General features: G+C 42.6%; 1 protein-coding gene, 1 pseudogene and 1 gene segment (V, D, J or C); 2 read left to right on the forward strand and 1 right to left on the reverse strand.

Moving 5' to 3' along the window:
- Window positions 1-200: 200 nt before the first annotated feature.
- Window positions 201-6,092, reverse strand: LOC117250953 (uncharacterized). The gene is made up of 5 exons (XM_078175986.1): window positions 5,991-6,092; window positions 5,467-5,771; window positions 1,969-2,071; window positions 604-1,861; window positions 201-459 (listed from the first exon to the last, which is right to left on the reverse strand). The coding sequence occupies exons 1-4, from the start codon at window positions 6,040-6,042 to the stop codon at window positions 1,536-1,538; spliced, it is 786 nt and encodes a 261-aa protein (XP_078032112.1). The 5' UTR covers window positions 6,043-6,092; the 3' UTR covers window positions 201-459; window positions 604-1,535.
- On the forward strand, window positions 2,341-4,358 carry LOC144467344 (Ig kappa-b4 chain C region-like). The segment is given in 2 exon segments: window positions 2,341-2,608; window positions 3,852-4,358. Coding segments are annotated over 2 exon segments (504 nt in total).
- Window positions 6,093-10,122: 4,030 nt separating the features above from the next.
- Window positions 10,123-11,585, forward strand: LOC144467360 (Ig kappa-b4 chain C region pseudogene; annotated as a pseudogene). The gene is made up of 2 exons (XR_013493603.1): window positions 10,123-10,214; window positions 11,079-11,585. The product of XR_013493603.1 is annotated as an Ig kappa-b4 chain C region pseudogene (transcript).
- Window positions 11,586-15,129: the final 3,544 nt, after the last annotated feature.

Genomic DNA, 15,129 nt, shown 5'->3' on the forward strand with positions numbered 1-15,129 from the left:
ATTCATCCTTGAGTGCATGGAGACAAACTGGGTGATATGTGGTAAATGATAAAGATGAGTGGGGAAAAGGAAATCTGAAAAATCCAGTGCTAGTAGAGAATCTTACAAATATGGGGAAAGCTGATCTACTGAGTAAAAAGTTTGCTACTGCAGGACGTCATTTAGAGGAAATTCATAAAGACTGAAAAGACAAAATGGGCTACAGATCCAAACAAAACACTATTTATTGAACTTCTGTGTCAGTGTACAATTTATGCAGACAATACTGTCTTTATCTCCCGTAACTGTCTGGCAACCTCGTTAATTGACTGGATTGTTTCTCTCTGGATCTGCAGGACTGACTCGGTGAGGACACGTCAGCTGCTGCTGGATGGATGGATGACACGCACGAGGTGCAGGGCAGACGCTGGGCGCACTCTACTGAGCTCCATCACCACCGAGCTCACTGAACACCAGGGACTGCAAGAAAAAAAATAAATTTTCATTTTGAATAAAGTCAGTTGTTTTGGATAACGTCTACATTGTGTTTGTACATACGTGTTCAAACACAACTTCAGTGCACGTGGTTTACTCATTTCAAACAAGAGGATATAAGTTATGAACCTGAATCATTTGGTGCATCAGCCATATCTGTGTCCCCCTCTGCCTCTGTGCCCACTCCACTCAGGAGAGATTCACTGATGATCCCTGCCAGTTTCTCATCCAGGGGGGTGAGCTCAGGTGTCCCCTTTCCTCTGCCATGGCGCACACACTCTGCCTGTGTAAGGCGATGTGCTTTTCAGCCTCCACCTTAATATCACACCACTTCTTCTTCTTGACTTCTGACACAGTCTGAGGCAGCAGCATTTACAGCACCAGCCACCAGCTGCCACTCCACTGCATTTTTAGCCTCAGTAATGCCCATATTGAGTCCAACAAATAACATTTTCTTTCTGTTATCAACCTCCCCAACAAAGAACTTCACCTTCACATTGTGTGAAATTTAGTTTTTTTACTTTTTCTTGCTGCATTTGCCGTGCTCTTCCTCTTGTGGTTTGTGTTTATGAATATTGAATCAGAGTGTTTCACTGGCCATTTACAGACACCTACATGTGGGGCAAGAGGCTCGCTCTCCTGTGCCAAATCTTGAGTAGATTGTGATTTATAAAGGGGAACAGGTGTGGGACGTGTGTGTGCGCTCTGTTGAATAAATCAGGATATCTTTGCACATACGCACTTGCTGTGCTTTGTTTGTACAGTGCCTTTAGTCACCTTTCCTGCACACAGTTTTATAAATGAGGCCCCTGATCAGCAACTGAAGGAAGGGCTGCAGAATTTATTTGCTAAATTAAGGACATCATCAGCAAATTAGATTTATTTTTTTTTGCTTTGTTTTGATGGTGTAAATGAAATGATGCCACATATGTTCAGTGTGTGTGTGTGTGTGTGTGTGTGTCCTCAGTGAAGTGTATCAGTCTCTGCAGTAGCTTCCAGCTGCAGCAGTCACTTCAGTTTCTGTTCAGTCTGACTGAGGGAGGTTTTTGTACGACGTTTTTTCACTGTGTGAACACACGCTGACTGTTGATATAGTGATAACTCTGACAGTAGTAAACTGCTGCATCTTCAGCCTGAACTCCACTGATGGTCAGAGTGAAGTCAGAGTTTGATCCACTGCCTGAAAAACGACTTGGAATCCCTGATGCTCGACTGCTAGTTTGGTAAATGAGCAGTTTAGGAGTTTCTCCATCTCTCTGTTGGTACCAGGCTAAACATGGTGGTGAGCAAGGAACACTCTGACTGGTCCTACAGCTGATGGAGACGGAGCCTCCCAGAGCAGAGCTCACTGCTCCAGGCTGAGTCACTGTGACCTGACCTCTGGACTCTGAGGATACAGACACAAAAACATAAAGCAGCGTCATGGTTTTGTGGTCTTCATTTCAGAGGGACGGATGTTGATAGAGGAGAGGAGTTTGATTCTCTGGACTTTACCTGTGAAGCAGCAGCAGAGGAGAGTCCAGATGAGGACGGAGGTCAAAGTCATGTTTTTGATGAAGAGGAGGATTTCTGTGGCTTCTGTTGTCATGAAGGACAGCTGTCAGTCATCCAGTGTTCAACTCTCAGGACTATAAACTCTCCCAGAGCACTGGAGCATGGTGCTGCTGATGCAAAGTGGCTCTCTATGGAAATGCTCTGACTGACTCCAACAGGGACTTGGATTACTCTGATGGTGCTGTTTATCAATGGATCAATACATTTATCAGAGGATTGATCAGGAATGTGTCACTCATCATTTACATGTGGATTTGCTTTGATGACTGCAGAAAGATTTTCGTTCACAACGTCTTCTGTCTGGTTTCATTTAATGTGAGAGGGATCAATTTTACTTTCAGACAAATTTAACAATAAAGATGTAAAAATGTGATTAATTCTGAAACATTGTGACACTGTTTGATAACTATAATGTTAAATAGTAAATTCTTTTCAAAAGAGGAAGTGTTGTTGTTGAGTTTGTTGTGTTCAAAGTCAGAGAGCCGTGTCTCTGTACAGTCAGAGGTTTTTGTACGACGACTCAATCAGTTTGTATCACTGTGGTTGACTTTTGGTGGAGGAACCAGACTGGATGTTGGAAGTAAGTTCAATCTTTAACAAATTTTATTGAGTTACAGGAAACATTTTCTTTTTTGCGTCTGTTACTTGTCAAGAAAATGAAATTGGTGGTTTTACATTTCAACTTGTAATTCTTGGCCAGCTGTTGTGTATCAAACAAAGTTCACTTTGTTTTTCAAATGAAATGATAAATATAACTACCATAATAACTCAGTGGAGCAGAGAGTCATGTGTTTCAATTTTTAGCTTAAAGTTGGAATTTGAGGACTTGTAGTTGAAGTTTTGTCAGACAAAGTCAGAGAGCCGTGTCTCTGTACAGTCAGAGGTTTTTGTACGACGACTCAATCAGTTTGTATCACTGTGGTACACGTTCGGTGGAGGAACCAGACTGGATGTTGGAAGTAAGTTTCTGTACAAATATTAAATCAGTTAAGGTTTTAATTTCAGTGTCTGAATATTTGTAGTAGATATAAGTTTCCATTGGACTGATCTAAATCACTTTCATTGTTCATTTCTCCTCTTTAACCGTGAAGTTGAACTCAAAGCAGTTTTACTGAACTTCTCTTTAAACATTCAGTTGAATTTGTGAAATGTGAACAACTTAAACTGTAGGAAAGATTAAAGAACAACACTCATACTTCACACATGTTTTAAATTCAGCCTTTAAAACTGTTTTGAAGTTGAGTTGAAATGATTTAAAGCCCTGAGAATGAAGCAGAAATGCTGCCAAATCTCTCATCTTGTAAAATGGCTCAAATTGTCTTTTAACCTCAGTTTGAAATAATGTTGACTCTTCTCTGATGCTATTTGTATTTTTCAATCTGTCTGATGAACAATTTAAATTTGGTGGTGAGTTATTTTTGGCTGATAATGTCCTTTAACAGTGGATCTGATTGACTTTTGTCCTGTTGAGAGTTTGGACAGTAAATATGTTGTATAAATGTACCAGGACTTTGAACTAAGGAATATATGAGTGAAAATATATTCAGTGTTGATAATGAAGCTGTGATTCTTTTATTTCCAGTGTAGTTTGATATCTCTCAGGTCATATGAGGACTCTTTCTGTGCTGATATGCATGAGAGGTTTCTGAAAGGGAAGTGAAACAATGTGTGAGTGAGTGAGTGACTGGTGGAGCAGAAAAAGCATCTGACAGAAACTCCTTCAAGGAGAAAATCCGCTCTCACACAGCAACGGTGTCCAAGTGTCTGGTGTTTGATTGACAGCTGTGTGGTCCCTGTCCTCTAAGCTGATTGGTGTCTCCTAGGTGATGTCCGTCCCACCCTGACGGTGCTGCCCCCCTCCAGAGAGGAGCTGCAGCAGGGGAAGGCCACGCTCATGTGCCTGGCCAACAAGGGCTTCCCCTCAGACTGGAGTCTGGCCTGGAAGGTGGACGGCAGCAGCAGCAGCAGCAGCAGCAGCTGGGAGGAGAGCAGGAGCCCCGGGGTGCTGGAGAAGGACGGCCACTACAGCTGGAGCAGCACCCTGAGGCTCCCTGCAGACCAGTGGGGGAAGGTGGGCTCTGTGACCTGTGAGGCCACCCAGGGCTCCCAGACTCCGCTCTCAGAGACACTGAGGAGAGACCAGTGTTCCCAGTCCTGACCTGACTCACTGGGACTCTGCTACTGGTTTTACTCTGCTACTGCTCTCACTCTGCACTCTGGAACTATCTCTGTCTTTCATTTGACATCTTTCAATAGCAATATTTACCAGCTTGTTGCAATGTTTCAATATTATTTCACTGTTTCCACATAATAAAGACGTGTTCATCAAATCACTTGTTTTCATCTTTATTATTCTCAAAGTGTCTGAATGATTTTCTCTTCATAGTCACAGTATACTAACAGAATATCTGATATAGGTCTATTTTTACTGAACATTTTAAGAGTTCATAAACTCAGACAAAACTCCTCATTATTGTTTGATTAGTACAAACAGTGATGGTAGTAGTATAAGTCCATCATCTGTTGTCACAATGGATATGAATGCCTTCATGACTGTAAAACTTATTCTGCTATAGTCATCACAGATTTGTCTGTAATAATAAACCTTTGGAACAAAACCCATGGTAGGAACATTTCAATGATAAATCATCCAATCAGCTCTCATTACTGAAATGTCTTTATAGTAAGGACTGTAATATTGTAATTACTTCAGGTGTCTCCAAAGAACATGCATTATTATTTGAATTAAACTACAAAAGTCAGAAAAGTGTTTGTTAAATCTGAAATAAATAGCAGTATATCGTCTGCATAGAGAGAAATAAAATGAGTTTGATCTACAAATTTTAACTGGGAAATATTTACATCCTGTTTCTGCTGAAGAACCACAAAGAGAAATAAAGCGATGACAAAAGAACATAATTAAAATGTGACTGATTTACATACTCCATTAATCGTTTTTGTTGTTAATTATAAAATTCATGTTTTTGCTTACATGCAAAACACATAAAATGGCTCTAATATATTCAACACAAAATTAGTTATTATTCTACATGAAAAAGAAAATGTTGAGATTAAATGTTATAATTTATTTCACTCATGAGTTTCATCAAGATCCAATGAAGATTTAAAATAAATAATATTTACAGTTTTAGTGTTCATGTGTTATCATACTCTATGAATTAAACTTATCAAAGGATTGAAATCATTCTTCAACAGAGTTTAGCTTTGATGTGCAGCAGAATGTTAAAACCCTGATAAAATAAAATATACATAGTGTTTTATATACAGTATATTTAGATTATAAATGTTCTAAGTGAATTATTCTTAACTACATTTTTTTATTTGGAGTAAAACTTGTGTTGTTTTAGTTTCAGTGCAGCTGTTGAGTCAGATCAGTTCCTCTCCAGCTGAGGGAGGTTTTTGTACGACGTTGTATCACTGTGTGAACGGTGTGCTGTAACCCTGCTGACAGTAATAAACTCCTGAATCTTCAGCCTGAACTCCTCTGATGGTCAGAGTGTAGTCAGTTGCAGATCCACTTCCACTAAAACAATCTGAAACTCCAGACTGACAAGTTGCAGCTTCATAAATCAGGAGTTTAGGAGCTTCTCCAGGTTTCTGAAGGTACCAGTGGAGATAGCCATAAACATCTGTACTGGTTTTACACGTGATGGAGACATTTTGTCCTGGAGCAACAGACTGAGATCCAGGAGACTGAGTCAGGATGATTTCTCCTGATGAATCTGAAAACATGAGAAAGAGGAGAAGGGTTATTGAGACAGATCCAGCTTGGAGAAAGATGATCAACATCCAAACAGAAGAGTCTCATTTCTTTAACATGGAGAATAGATGGAAGAAGGTAAATGCTGCTTGTTTCAGTGTTTCTCCATCAGAGCAGAACATCATTGTGGTGAACCTGGTTGCATCCTGAAGCAAAGTTTTCAGACAGAAGAGAGTCTCACCCTGAACAAGGAGCCCCAGGGTGGCCAGCAGTAGAATCAGTGACATCATCATTGTGCTGCCAGCGTGTCAGTGGCTGTGAAAGGCCTGGACAGCCACTGATCAACACTGGCCTCTTAACGGCTGGGAGCAGAGAGGCAGGACACATATGCAAACACACAGAGTCAGTCAACTGGAGCTGTCCTCAACATATCAGGCTGTTTTCTCTTGCTGACAGCGTTTCCTTACATATTTGCATATTAATATGGCCATCTGGTCTTTTTCTGCTTCATCCAGTTATTTAGAAATTCTATAATGGAAAAATGTCAGACTTTTTCAAAATAAATTAGGAAACAAGCTACAACAATAAACCAAGAAACCTGATATGGTTAGATATTGAAATATTCAGTTGAAAGTCACCCCACATGTAGTATTATACAGGACTCCAAAATTATAAGTAACAAAACAACAATGCTAAATTGTTTTAATGAACACTTTATTGCCTCAACCAAAAGTAATTTGAACAATGCGATTTATTCTGATTCATCTCTGATTATTGAGCAACCTTTTCATTCCACAATGTTTACCTGCACTGCTTGGTGTTAACAAGTCAGCAGGTCCTGATAACCTTAAGTCTTCCTTTTTTTAAACCTAACAGCTGATTTTATTGTTTCTCTTTAACATAAATTTTTAATCCTCCCGTGTCTTTAAACAAAGTTCCTCTAATCTGGAAATCGGCTTTTCTTCTTCCATTATTAAAAAATGGTGACCCAACCCAGCTAAACAACTACAGGCCCATTTCTAAACTCTCAGCCCCAGCCACAATTTTAGAATCTTAAGTGTCTGAGCAGATAAAAGAGTTTTTTATAGGTAAATGATATTTCATCTTTTTATTTATCTAGATTCTGAAAAAAAGCATAACATTTAAAAGTTGTCAATAATATGGTACATTTGGGGTGTGGGTAGCATAGTGGATAGTGCTGGTGCGCCATGTACAGAGGCATTGCCTTGCTGCAGCGGTCGTGGGTTTGAGTCTGGCCTGCGACCCTTTGCTGCGTGTCAGTCCCCACTCTCTCTCTCTGTCTCCCCATTTCACACACTGTCCTATCCATTAAAGGCAAAAAAGCGCATAAAAGTAATATAAGAATTATGGTACATTCCTTCATATAATATGGTACATTCCTTCGAGTTAGTGACATGCAGTACGGCCGAGTTAGTGTCATGTCTGCTTCCCAGACCGCAACAGGAAGATGATTCCACAGGAGAGGAGCCTGATAGCTGAAGGCTCTGGCTCCTGATCTACTTTAGGAGACTTTAGGGACCACGAGTAACCCTGCGTTCTCAGAGCGCAGTGTTCTGGTGGGATAATATGGCACTATGAGCTCTCTAAGATATGACGGAGCTTGACCATTTAGAGCTTTATAAGTTAACAGTAGGATTTTAAATTCAATTCTGGATTTTACAGGGAGCCAGTGCAGAGAAGCTAAAACAGGAGAAATATGATCTTGTTTCTTAGTTCCTGTTAGTACACGTGCTGCTGCATTCTGAATTAGCTGGAGAGTTTTTAAGGACTTACTAGAGCTACCTGATAATAGAGAGTTACAGTAATCCAGCCTAGAGGTAACAAAAGCGTGGACCAATTTTTCTGCATCTTTTCGGGTCAGGATAGGCCTAATTTTCACAATATTACGCAGATGAAAAAATGCAGTCCGTGAGGTTTGTTTTAAATGAGAATTAAAAGACAAATCTTGATCAAATATTACTCCGAGGTTTCTTACGGTAGTGCTAGAGGCCAGAGCAATGCCATCTAGAGAAACTATGTCATCAGATAAAGAGTCTCTGAGTTGTTTGGGGCCAAGAACAATAACTTCAGTTTTGTCTGAATTTAACATCAGGAAATTGGTGCTCATCCAAGTTTTTATGTCTTTAAGGCAGTTATGGAGTTTAGTTAATTGATTACTTTCTTCTGGCTTCATTGATAAATACAACTGAGTATCATCCGCATAACAATGGAAATTTATAGAATGAATATATATATGAATGCACCCACACAGTGTTTGCATGCTCTGGACTCTGTGCATCAGGATGCACTGAGATTCATAACCAACTGTTGGCCCCTAACTCATCACTGTATCCTGCAGGCTTGGGTTGGCTGGCTCTCTTTAAAATTTCATACACTGTTTCATCAGCATTTTCTTGTTACAGAGCTACTCTTGGCTGACTTCCAGCATATTTATGCCTGTACATTAAGCAAAAAAAAAAAGCTGAAAATGGCCCTGCTCAGCATTTTTTTATTGTCTGTACCTTGGGTTCGTATAGAGTTTGGTAAGTGGGCATTTATATCTGCAGCTCCTTATACGTGGAATCTTCTGCAGAAGGACTTAAAGCTGCACTCATTGGTTCTTTGCAGCCATTTCAAAACACTGTTGCAGGATTTTTGTACACAATCTTCTATATTCCAATGTCGAGTGTGTCCTAGCTGGTCTTTGTAATCATGTGTAGTTGCTGTTTTTGTGTTTTTATGCTTCACTTCTTGTATACATTAACATACTTTTTGGCTTTTCTTTGTAGTAATCCTATTTTGTGTTTTATATTGCTTGTTTTAGAGCTGTTCATTTTCAGTCTGTATTTTTGTTCTGTGTTGTCTGTCTGTAACTTGTGTTGCTGCCTGTCTCTGCCAGGACACTCTTGGAAAAGAGATTTTTAATCTCCAGAAGTTTTTCTGGTTTAATAAATCTAAAAAAAAAACTACTGATACTAAAAACATTGTGTTTCCCCTGATGGACTTTTTTGTCTGTTGTTGATTCTAAATTGATGGATGGACCTCTCATCCACATTTAAGTACAAATACTGTCCTTGAGGTTTACAAAGAACCTCCTCCCCTGGACTTTTTAAATGTTCACACTGATTTCAGGAAGTATCATCCTTTAACAAAACTGCCTGTTCGAGTGCTAGTACTATAAATAAGCAGTTTGGGAGTTTCTCCATCTCTCTGTTGGTACCAGGCCAAGTAGCTCCCACCATGAACCCTCTGACTGGTCCTACAGCTGATGGTGACGGAGCCTCCCAGAGCAGAGCTCACTGCTCCAGGCTGAGTCACTGTGACCTGACCTCTGGACTCTGAGGATACAGAGACAAAAACATAAAGCAGCGTCATGGTTTTGTGGTCTTCATTTCAGAGGGACGGATGTTGATAGAGGAGAGGAGTTTGATTCTCTGGACTTTACCTGTGAAGCAGCAGCAGAGGAGAGTCCAGATGAGGACGGAGGTCAAAGTCATGTTTTTGATGAAGAGGAGGATTTCTGTGGCTTCTGTTGTCATGAAGGACAGCTGTCAGTCATCCAGTGTTCAACTCTCAGGACTATAAACTCTCCCAGAGCACTGGAGCATGGTGCTGCTGATGCAAAGTGGCTCTCTATGGAAATGCTCTGACTGACTCCAACAGGGACTTGGATTACTCTGATGATGCTGTTTATCAATGGATCAATACATTTATCAGAGGATTGATCAGGAATGTGTCACTCATCATTTACATGTGGATTTGCTTTGATGACTGCAGAAAGATTTTCTTTCACAACGTCTTCTGTCTGGTTTCATTTAATGTGAGAGGGATCAATTTTACTTTCAGACAAATTTAACAATAAAGATGTAAAAATGTGATTAATTCTGAAACATTGTGACACTGTTTGATAACTATAATGTTAAATAGTAAATTCTTTTCAAAAGAGGAAGTGTTGTTGTTGAGTTTGTTGTGTTCAAAGTCAGAGAGCCATGTCTCTGTACAGTCAGAGGTTTTTGTACGACGACTCAATCAGTTTGTATCACTGTGGTTGACTTTTGGTGGAGGAACCAGACTGGTTGTTGGAAGTAAGTTCAGTCTTTAACAAATTTTATTGAGTTACAGGAAACATTTTCTTTTTTGCGTCTGTTACTTGTCAAGAAAATGAAATTTGTGGTTTTACATTTTAAATTATAATTTTTGGCCAGCTGTTGTGTATCAAACAAAGTTCACTTTGTTTTTCAAATGAAATGATAAATATAACTACCATAATAACTCAGTGGAGCAGAGAGTCTTGTGTTTCAATTTTTAGATTAAAGTTGGAATTTGAGGACTTGTAGTTGAAGTTTTGTCAGACAAAGTCAGAGAGCCGTGTCTCTGTACAGTCAGAGGTTTTTGTACGACGACTCAAAACAGTTTGTATCACTGTGGTACACGTTCGGTGGAGGAACCAGACTGGATGTTGGAAGTAAGTTTCTGCACAAATATTCAATCAGTTAAGGTTTTAATTTCAGTGTCTGAATATTTGTAGTAGATATAAGTTTCCATTGGACTGATCTAAATTACTTTCATTGTTCATTTCTCCTCTTTAACCTTGAAGTTGAACTCAAAGCAGTTTTACTGAACTTCTCTTTAAACATTCAGTTGAATTTGTGAAATGTGAACAACTTAAACTGTAGGAAAGATTAGAGAACAACACTCATACTTTATACATGTTTTAAATTCAGCCTTTAAAACTGTTTTGAAGTTGAGTTGAAATGATTTAAAGCCCTGAGAATGAAGCAGAAATGCTGCCAAATCTCTGATCTTGTAAAATGGCTCAAATTGTCTTTTAACCTCAGTTTGAAATAATGTTGACTCTTCTCTGATGCTATTTGTATTTTTCAATCTGTCTGATGAACAATTTAAATTTGGTGGTGAGTTATTTTTGGCTGATAATGTCCTTTAACAGTGGATCTGATTGACTTTTGTCCTGTTGAGAGTTTGGACAGTAAATATGTTGTATAAATGTATCAGGACTTTGAACTAAAGAATATATGAGTGAAAATATATTCAGTGTTGATAATGAAGCTGTGATTCTTTTATTTCCAGTGTAGTTTGATATCTCTCAGGTCATATGAGGACTCTTTCTGTGCTGATATGCATGAGAGGTTTCTGAAAGGGAAGTGAAACAATGTGTGAGTGAGTGAGTGACTGGTGGAGCAGAAAAAACATCTGACAGAAACTCCTTCAAGGAGAAAATCCACTCTCACACAGCAAAGGTGCCCAAGTGTCTGGTGTTTGACTGACAGCTGTGTGGTCCCTGTCCTCTAAGCTGATTGGTGTCTTCTAGGTGATGTCCGTCCCACCCTGACGGTGCTGCCCCCCTCCAGAGAGGAGCTGCAGCAGGGGAAGGCCACGCTCATGTGCCTGGCCAACAAGGGCTTCCCCTCAGACTGGAGTCTGGCCTGGAAGGTGGACGGCAGCAGCAGCAGCAGCAGCAGCAGCTGGGAGGAGAGCAGGAGCCCCGGGGTGCTGGAGAAGGACGGCCACTACAGCTGGAGCAGCACCCTGAGGCTCCCTGCAGACCAGTGGGGGAAGGTGGGCTCTGTGACCTGTGAGGCCACCCAGGGCTCCCAGACTCCGCTCTCAGAGACACTGAGGAGAGACCAGTGTTCCCAGTCCTGACCTGACTCACTGGGACTCTGCTACTGGTTTTACTCTGCTACTGCTCTCACTCTGCACTCTGGAACTATCTCTGTCTTTCATTTGACATCTTTCAATAGCAATATTTACCAGCTTGTTGCAATGTTTCAATATTATTTCACTGTTTCCACATAATAAAGACGTGTTCATCAAATCACTTGTTTTCATCTTTATTATTCTCAAAGTGTCTGAATGATTTTCTCTTCATAGTAACAGTAACTTTATTAAATCCAGAGGAAAAATAAGCTGATAAAGATCCTGTAAGTTCTCTGTGATGAATTCAGAAAGAAAGTTTCAGAATATATGATATAGGTCTATTTTTACTGAACATTTTAAGAGTTCATAAACTCAGACAAAACTCCTCATTATTGTTTGATTAGTACAAACAGTGATGGTAGTAGTATAAGTCCATCATCTGTTGTCACAATGGATATGAATGCCTTCATGACTGTAAAACTTATTCTGCTATAGTCATCACAGATTTGTCTGTAATAATAAACCTTTGGAACAAAACCCATGGTAGGAACATTTCAATGATAAATCATCCAATCAGCTCTCATTACTGAAGTGTCTTTATAGTAAGGACTGTAATATTGGAATTACTTCAGGCGTCTCCAAAGAACATGCATTATTATTTGAATTAATCTACAAAAGTCTGAAAAGTGTTTGTTAAATCTGAAATAAATAGCAGTATATCGTCTGCATAGAGAGAAATAAAATGAGTTTGATCTACAAATTTAAACTGGGAAATATTAACATCCTGTTTCTGCTGAAGAACCACAAAGAGAAATAAAGAGATGACAAAAGAACAGAATTAAAATGTGACTGATTTACATACTCCATAAATCGTTTATGGTTTTACCTATAAAATACATGTTTGTACTGGAAAACAAAACACACAAAATGGTTAAAATGTTATGCACATAACTAGTAATTTTACAGCCTGAAAATTATTGAGATTTAATGTAATTCATTTCAATGATGAGTTTGTTCAGGATCAAATAAAATATTGTAAGATTTAAAATAAATAATATTTACAGTTTTAGTGTTCATGTGTTATCATACTCTATGAATTAAATTTATCAAATGATTGAAATCATTCTTCAACAGAGTTTAGCTTCGCCCATGGGGTCTGGCCCGAACCGGCTACATGGGCTCGTCCCCCTGCAGGCCCACCACCCGCAGAGGGATCCAGAAGGGTTCGGTGCAGTGTGGATTGGGCAGCAGACCAAGGCGGGGACCTTGGCAGTCCGATCCTCAGCTACAGAAGTTGGCTCTTGGGACATGGAATGTCACCTCTCTGGCGGGGAAGGAGCCGGAGCTTGTGGAAGAGGTTGAGCACTACCGGCTAGATATAGTCGGCCTCACCTCGACACATAGTTCCGGCTCTGGAACCCAAGTCCTTGAGAGGGGTTGGACTCTCTCTCCTTTGCTGGAGTTCCTCCGGGTGAGAGGCAGAGGGCCAGGGTGGGCTTTCTGATAGCCCCCAGACTCTCTGCCTGTACGTTGGGGTTTACCCCAGTAGACGAAAGGGTTGCGTCCCTGTGCCTTCGGGTCGGGGAACGGGTCCTGACTGTTGTCTGTGCTTATGTGCCGAACAGCAGTTCAGAGTACCCGCCCTTTTTGGAGTCCCTGGGACGGGTGCTGGACAGTGCCCCATCCGGGGACTCCATTGTTCTGCTGGGGGACTTCAACGCTCACGTGGGCATTGACAGCAGAACCTGGAGGGGCGTGATTGGGAGGAACGGCCTGCCCAATCTGAACCCGAGTGGTGTGCAGTTATTGGACTTCTGTGTGGGTCGCAGTTTGGCCATAACTAACACCATGTTCAAACATAAGGATGTCCATCGGTGCACGTGGCACCAGGACAGCCTAGGTCGCAGGTCAATGATTGACTTTGTAGTCGTGTCATTTGACCTGCGACCATATGTTCTGGACACTCGGGTGAAGAGAGGAGCAGAGCTGTCAACTGATCACCACCTGGTGGTGAGTTGGATCAGGTGGCAGGGGAGGACGCCGCGCAGACCTGGCAGGCCCAAACGAGCAGTGAGGGTCTGCTGGGAACACCTGGAGGAAGAACCTGTCAAGATGATCTTCAACTCCCACCTCCGGGAGAGCTTCGACCGTGTCCCGAGGGCGGAGGGGGACATTGAGTCCGAATGGGCCTTGTTCGGCTCTGCCATTGTCGAGGTGGCAGTTGCGAGCTGTGGCTGCAAGGCCGCTGGGGCCAGTCGCAGCGGTAACCGGAGCCGTCAGGCTGAAGAAGGAGGCCTACAGGGCATGGTTGGTCTGTGGGTCTCCAGAACCAGCTGACGGGTACCGGTGGGCCAAGCGGAGCGCAGCAGCGGCAGTCGCGGAGGCAAAAACTCGGGCGTGGGAGGAGTTCGGTGAGGCCATGGAGAAAGACTATAGATCGGCTCCAAAGAGGTTCTGGCAAACCGTCCGGCGCCTCAGGGGGGGAAGGCGGCAATTTGCTCACACTGTTTACAGTGGGGGCAGGGAGCTGCTGACGTCAACTGGGGACATTGTCGGGTGGTGGAAGGAATACTTTAAGGAGCTCCTCAATCCCACCAACACGTATTCCAGTGAGGAAACAGAGCCGGGGGTCTCGGGGGCAGGTCGTCCAATTTCGGGGGCAGAAGTCGCCGAGGTAGTGAAGGAACTGCGCGGCGGCGGGGCCCCGGGGATTGACGAGATTCGCCCTGGATATTTCAAGGCTCTGGATGTTGTAGGGCTGTCCTGGCTGACACGCCACTGCAACATTGCGTGGACATCGGGGGCAGTGCCTCTGGAGTGGCAGACCGGGGTGGTGGTCCCCATCTTCAAGAAAGGGGACCAGAGGGTGTGTTCCAACTGTAGGGGGATCACACTCCTCAGCCTACCCGGTAAGGTCTACTCCAGGGTGCTGGAGAAGAGGGTCCGGTCGATAGTTGAACCTCGGATTGAGGAGGAGCAATGTTGTTTTTGTCCTGGAAGCGGAACCATGGACAAGCTCTTTACCCTCGTCAGGGTGCTGGAGGGGGCATGGGAATTCGCCCAACCAGTCCACATGTGTTTTATGGATTTGGAGAAGGCTTACGACCGTGTCCCCAGGGGCATCCTGTGGGGGGTGCTCCAGGAGTATGGGGTTGGTGGCCCCTTGCTAAGGGCCATCCAGTCCCTGTACCGAAGGAGCACAAGTCTGGTTCGCGTGGCTGGCAGTAAGTCGGACCTGTTCCCGGTGAGGGTTGGACTCCACCAGGGCTGCCCTTTGTCACCGGTTCTGTTCATAACTTTCATGGACAGAATTTCTAGGCGCAGCCGAGGGGTGGAGGGTGTCAGGTTTGGTGACAGGAGGATCTCGTCCCTGCTATTTGCAGATGACGTGGTCCTCCTAGCTCCATCGAACAGTGACCTCCAGCTCTCGCTGGGACGGTTCGCAGCCAAGTGTGAAGTGGCTGGGATGAGAATCAGCACCTCCAAGTCTGAGGCCATGGTCCTCAGCCGGAAAAGGGTGGATTGCCCACTCCAGGTCAGGGGGGAGGTCCTGCCTCAGGTGGAGGAGTTTAAGTATCTCGGGATCTTGTTCACGAGTGAGGGTAGGATGGAGCGGAAGATTGACAGGCGGATTGGGGCGGCTTAACCGGTCCGTTGTGGTGAAAAGGGAGCTTAACCAGAAAGCGAAGCTCTCGATTTACCGGTCGATCTACGTTTCAACC

This window comes from Epinephelus lanceolatus, chromosome 16 (assembly GCF_041903045.1).
Source record: "Epinephelus lanceolatus isolate andai-2023 chromosome 16, ASM4190304v1, whole genome shotgun sequence".
Lineage (NCBI taxonomy): Eukaryota > Metazoa > Chordata > Actinopteri > Perciformes > Serranidae > Epinephelus > Epinephelus lanceolatus.

What these genes read in the sequence shown, in the direction of transcription:
- LOC117250953 (XM_078175986.1), bottom strand. Translation starts at nt 6,042, where the DNA reads ATGATGATGTCACTGATTCTACTGCTGGCCACCCTGGGGCTCCTTGTT. An exon ending in CCTGGGGCTCCTTGTTCAGG is followed by an intron (nt 5,772 to 5,990) that starts GTGAGACTCTCT and finishes TCATGTTTTCAG; the next exon opens with ATTCATCAGGAGAAATCATC. An exon ending in CCTCTGCTGCTGCTTCACAG is followed by an intron (nt 1,862 to 1,968) that starts GTAAAGTCCAGA and finishes CTGTATCCTCAG; the next exon opens with AGTCCAGAGGTCAGGTCACA.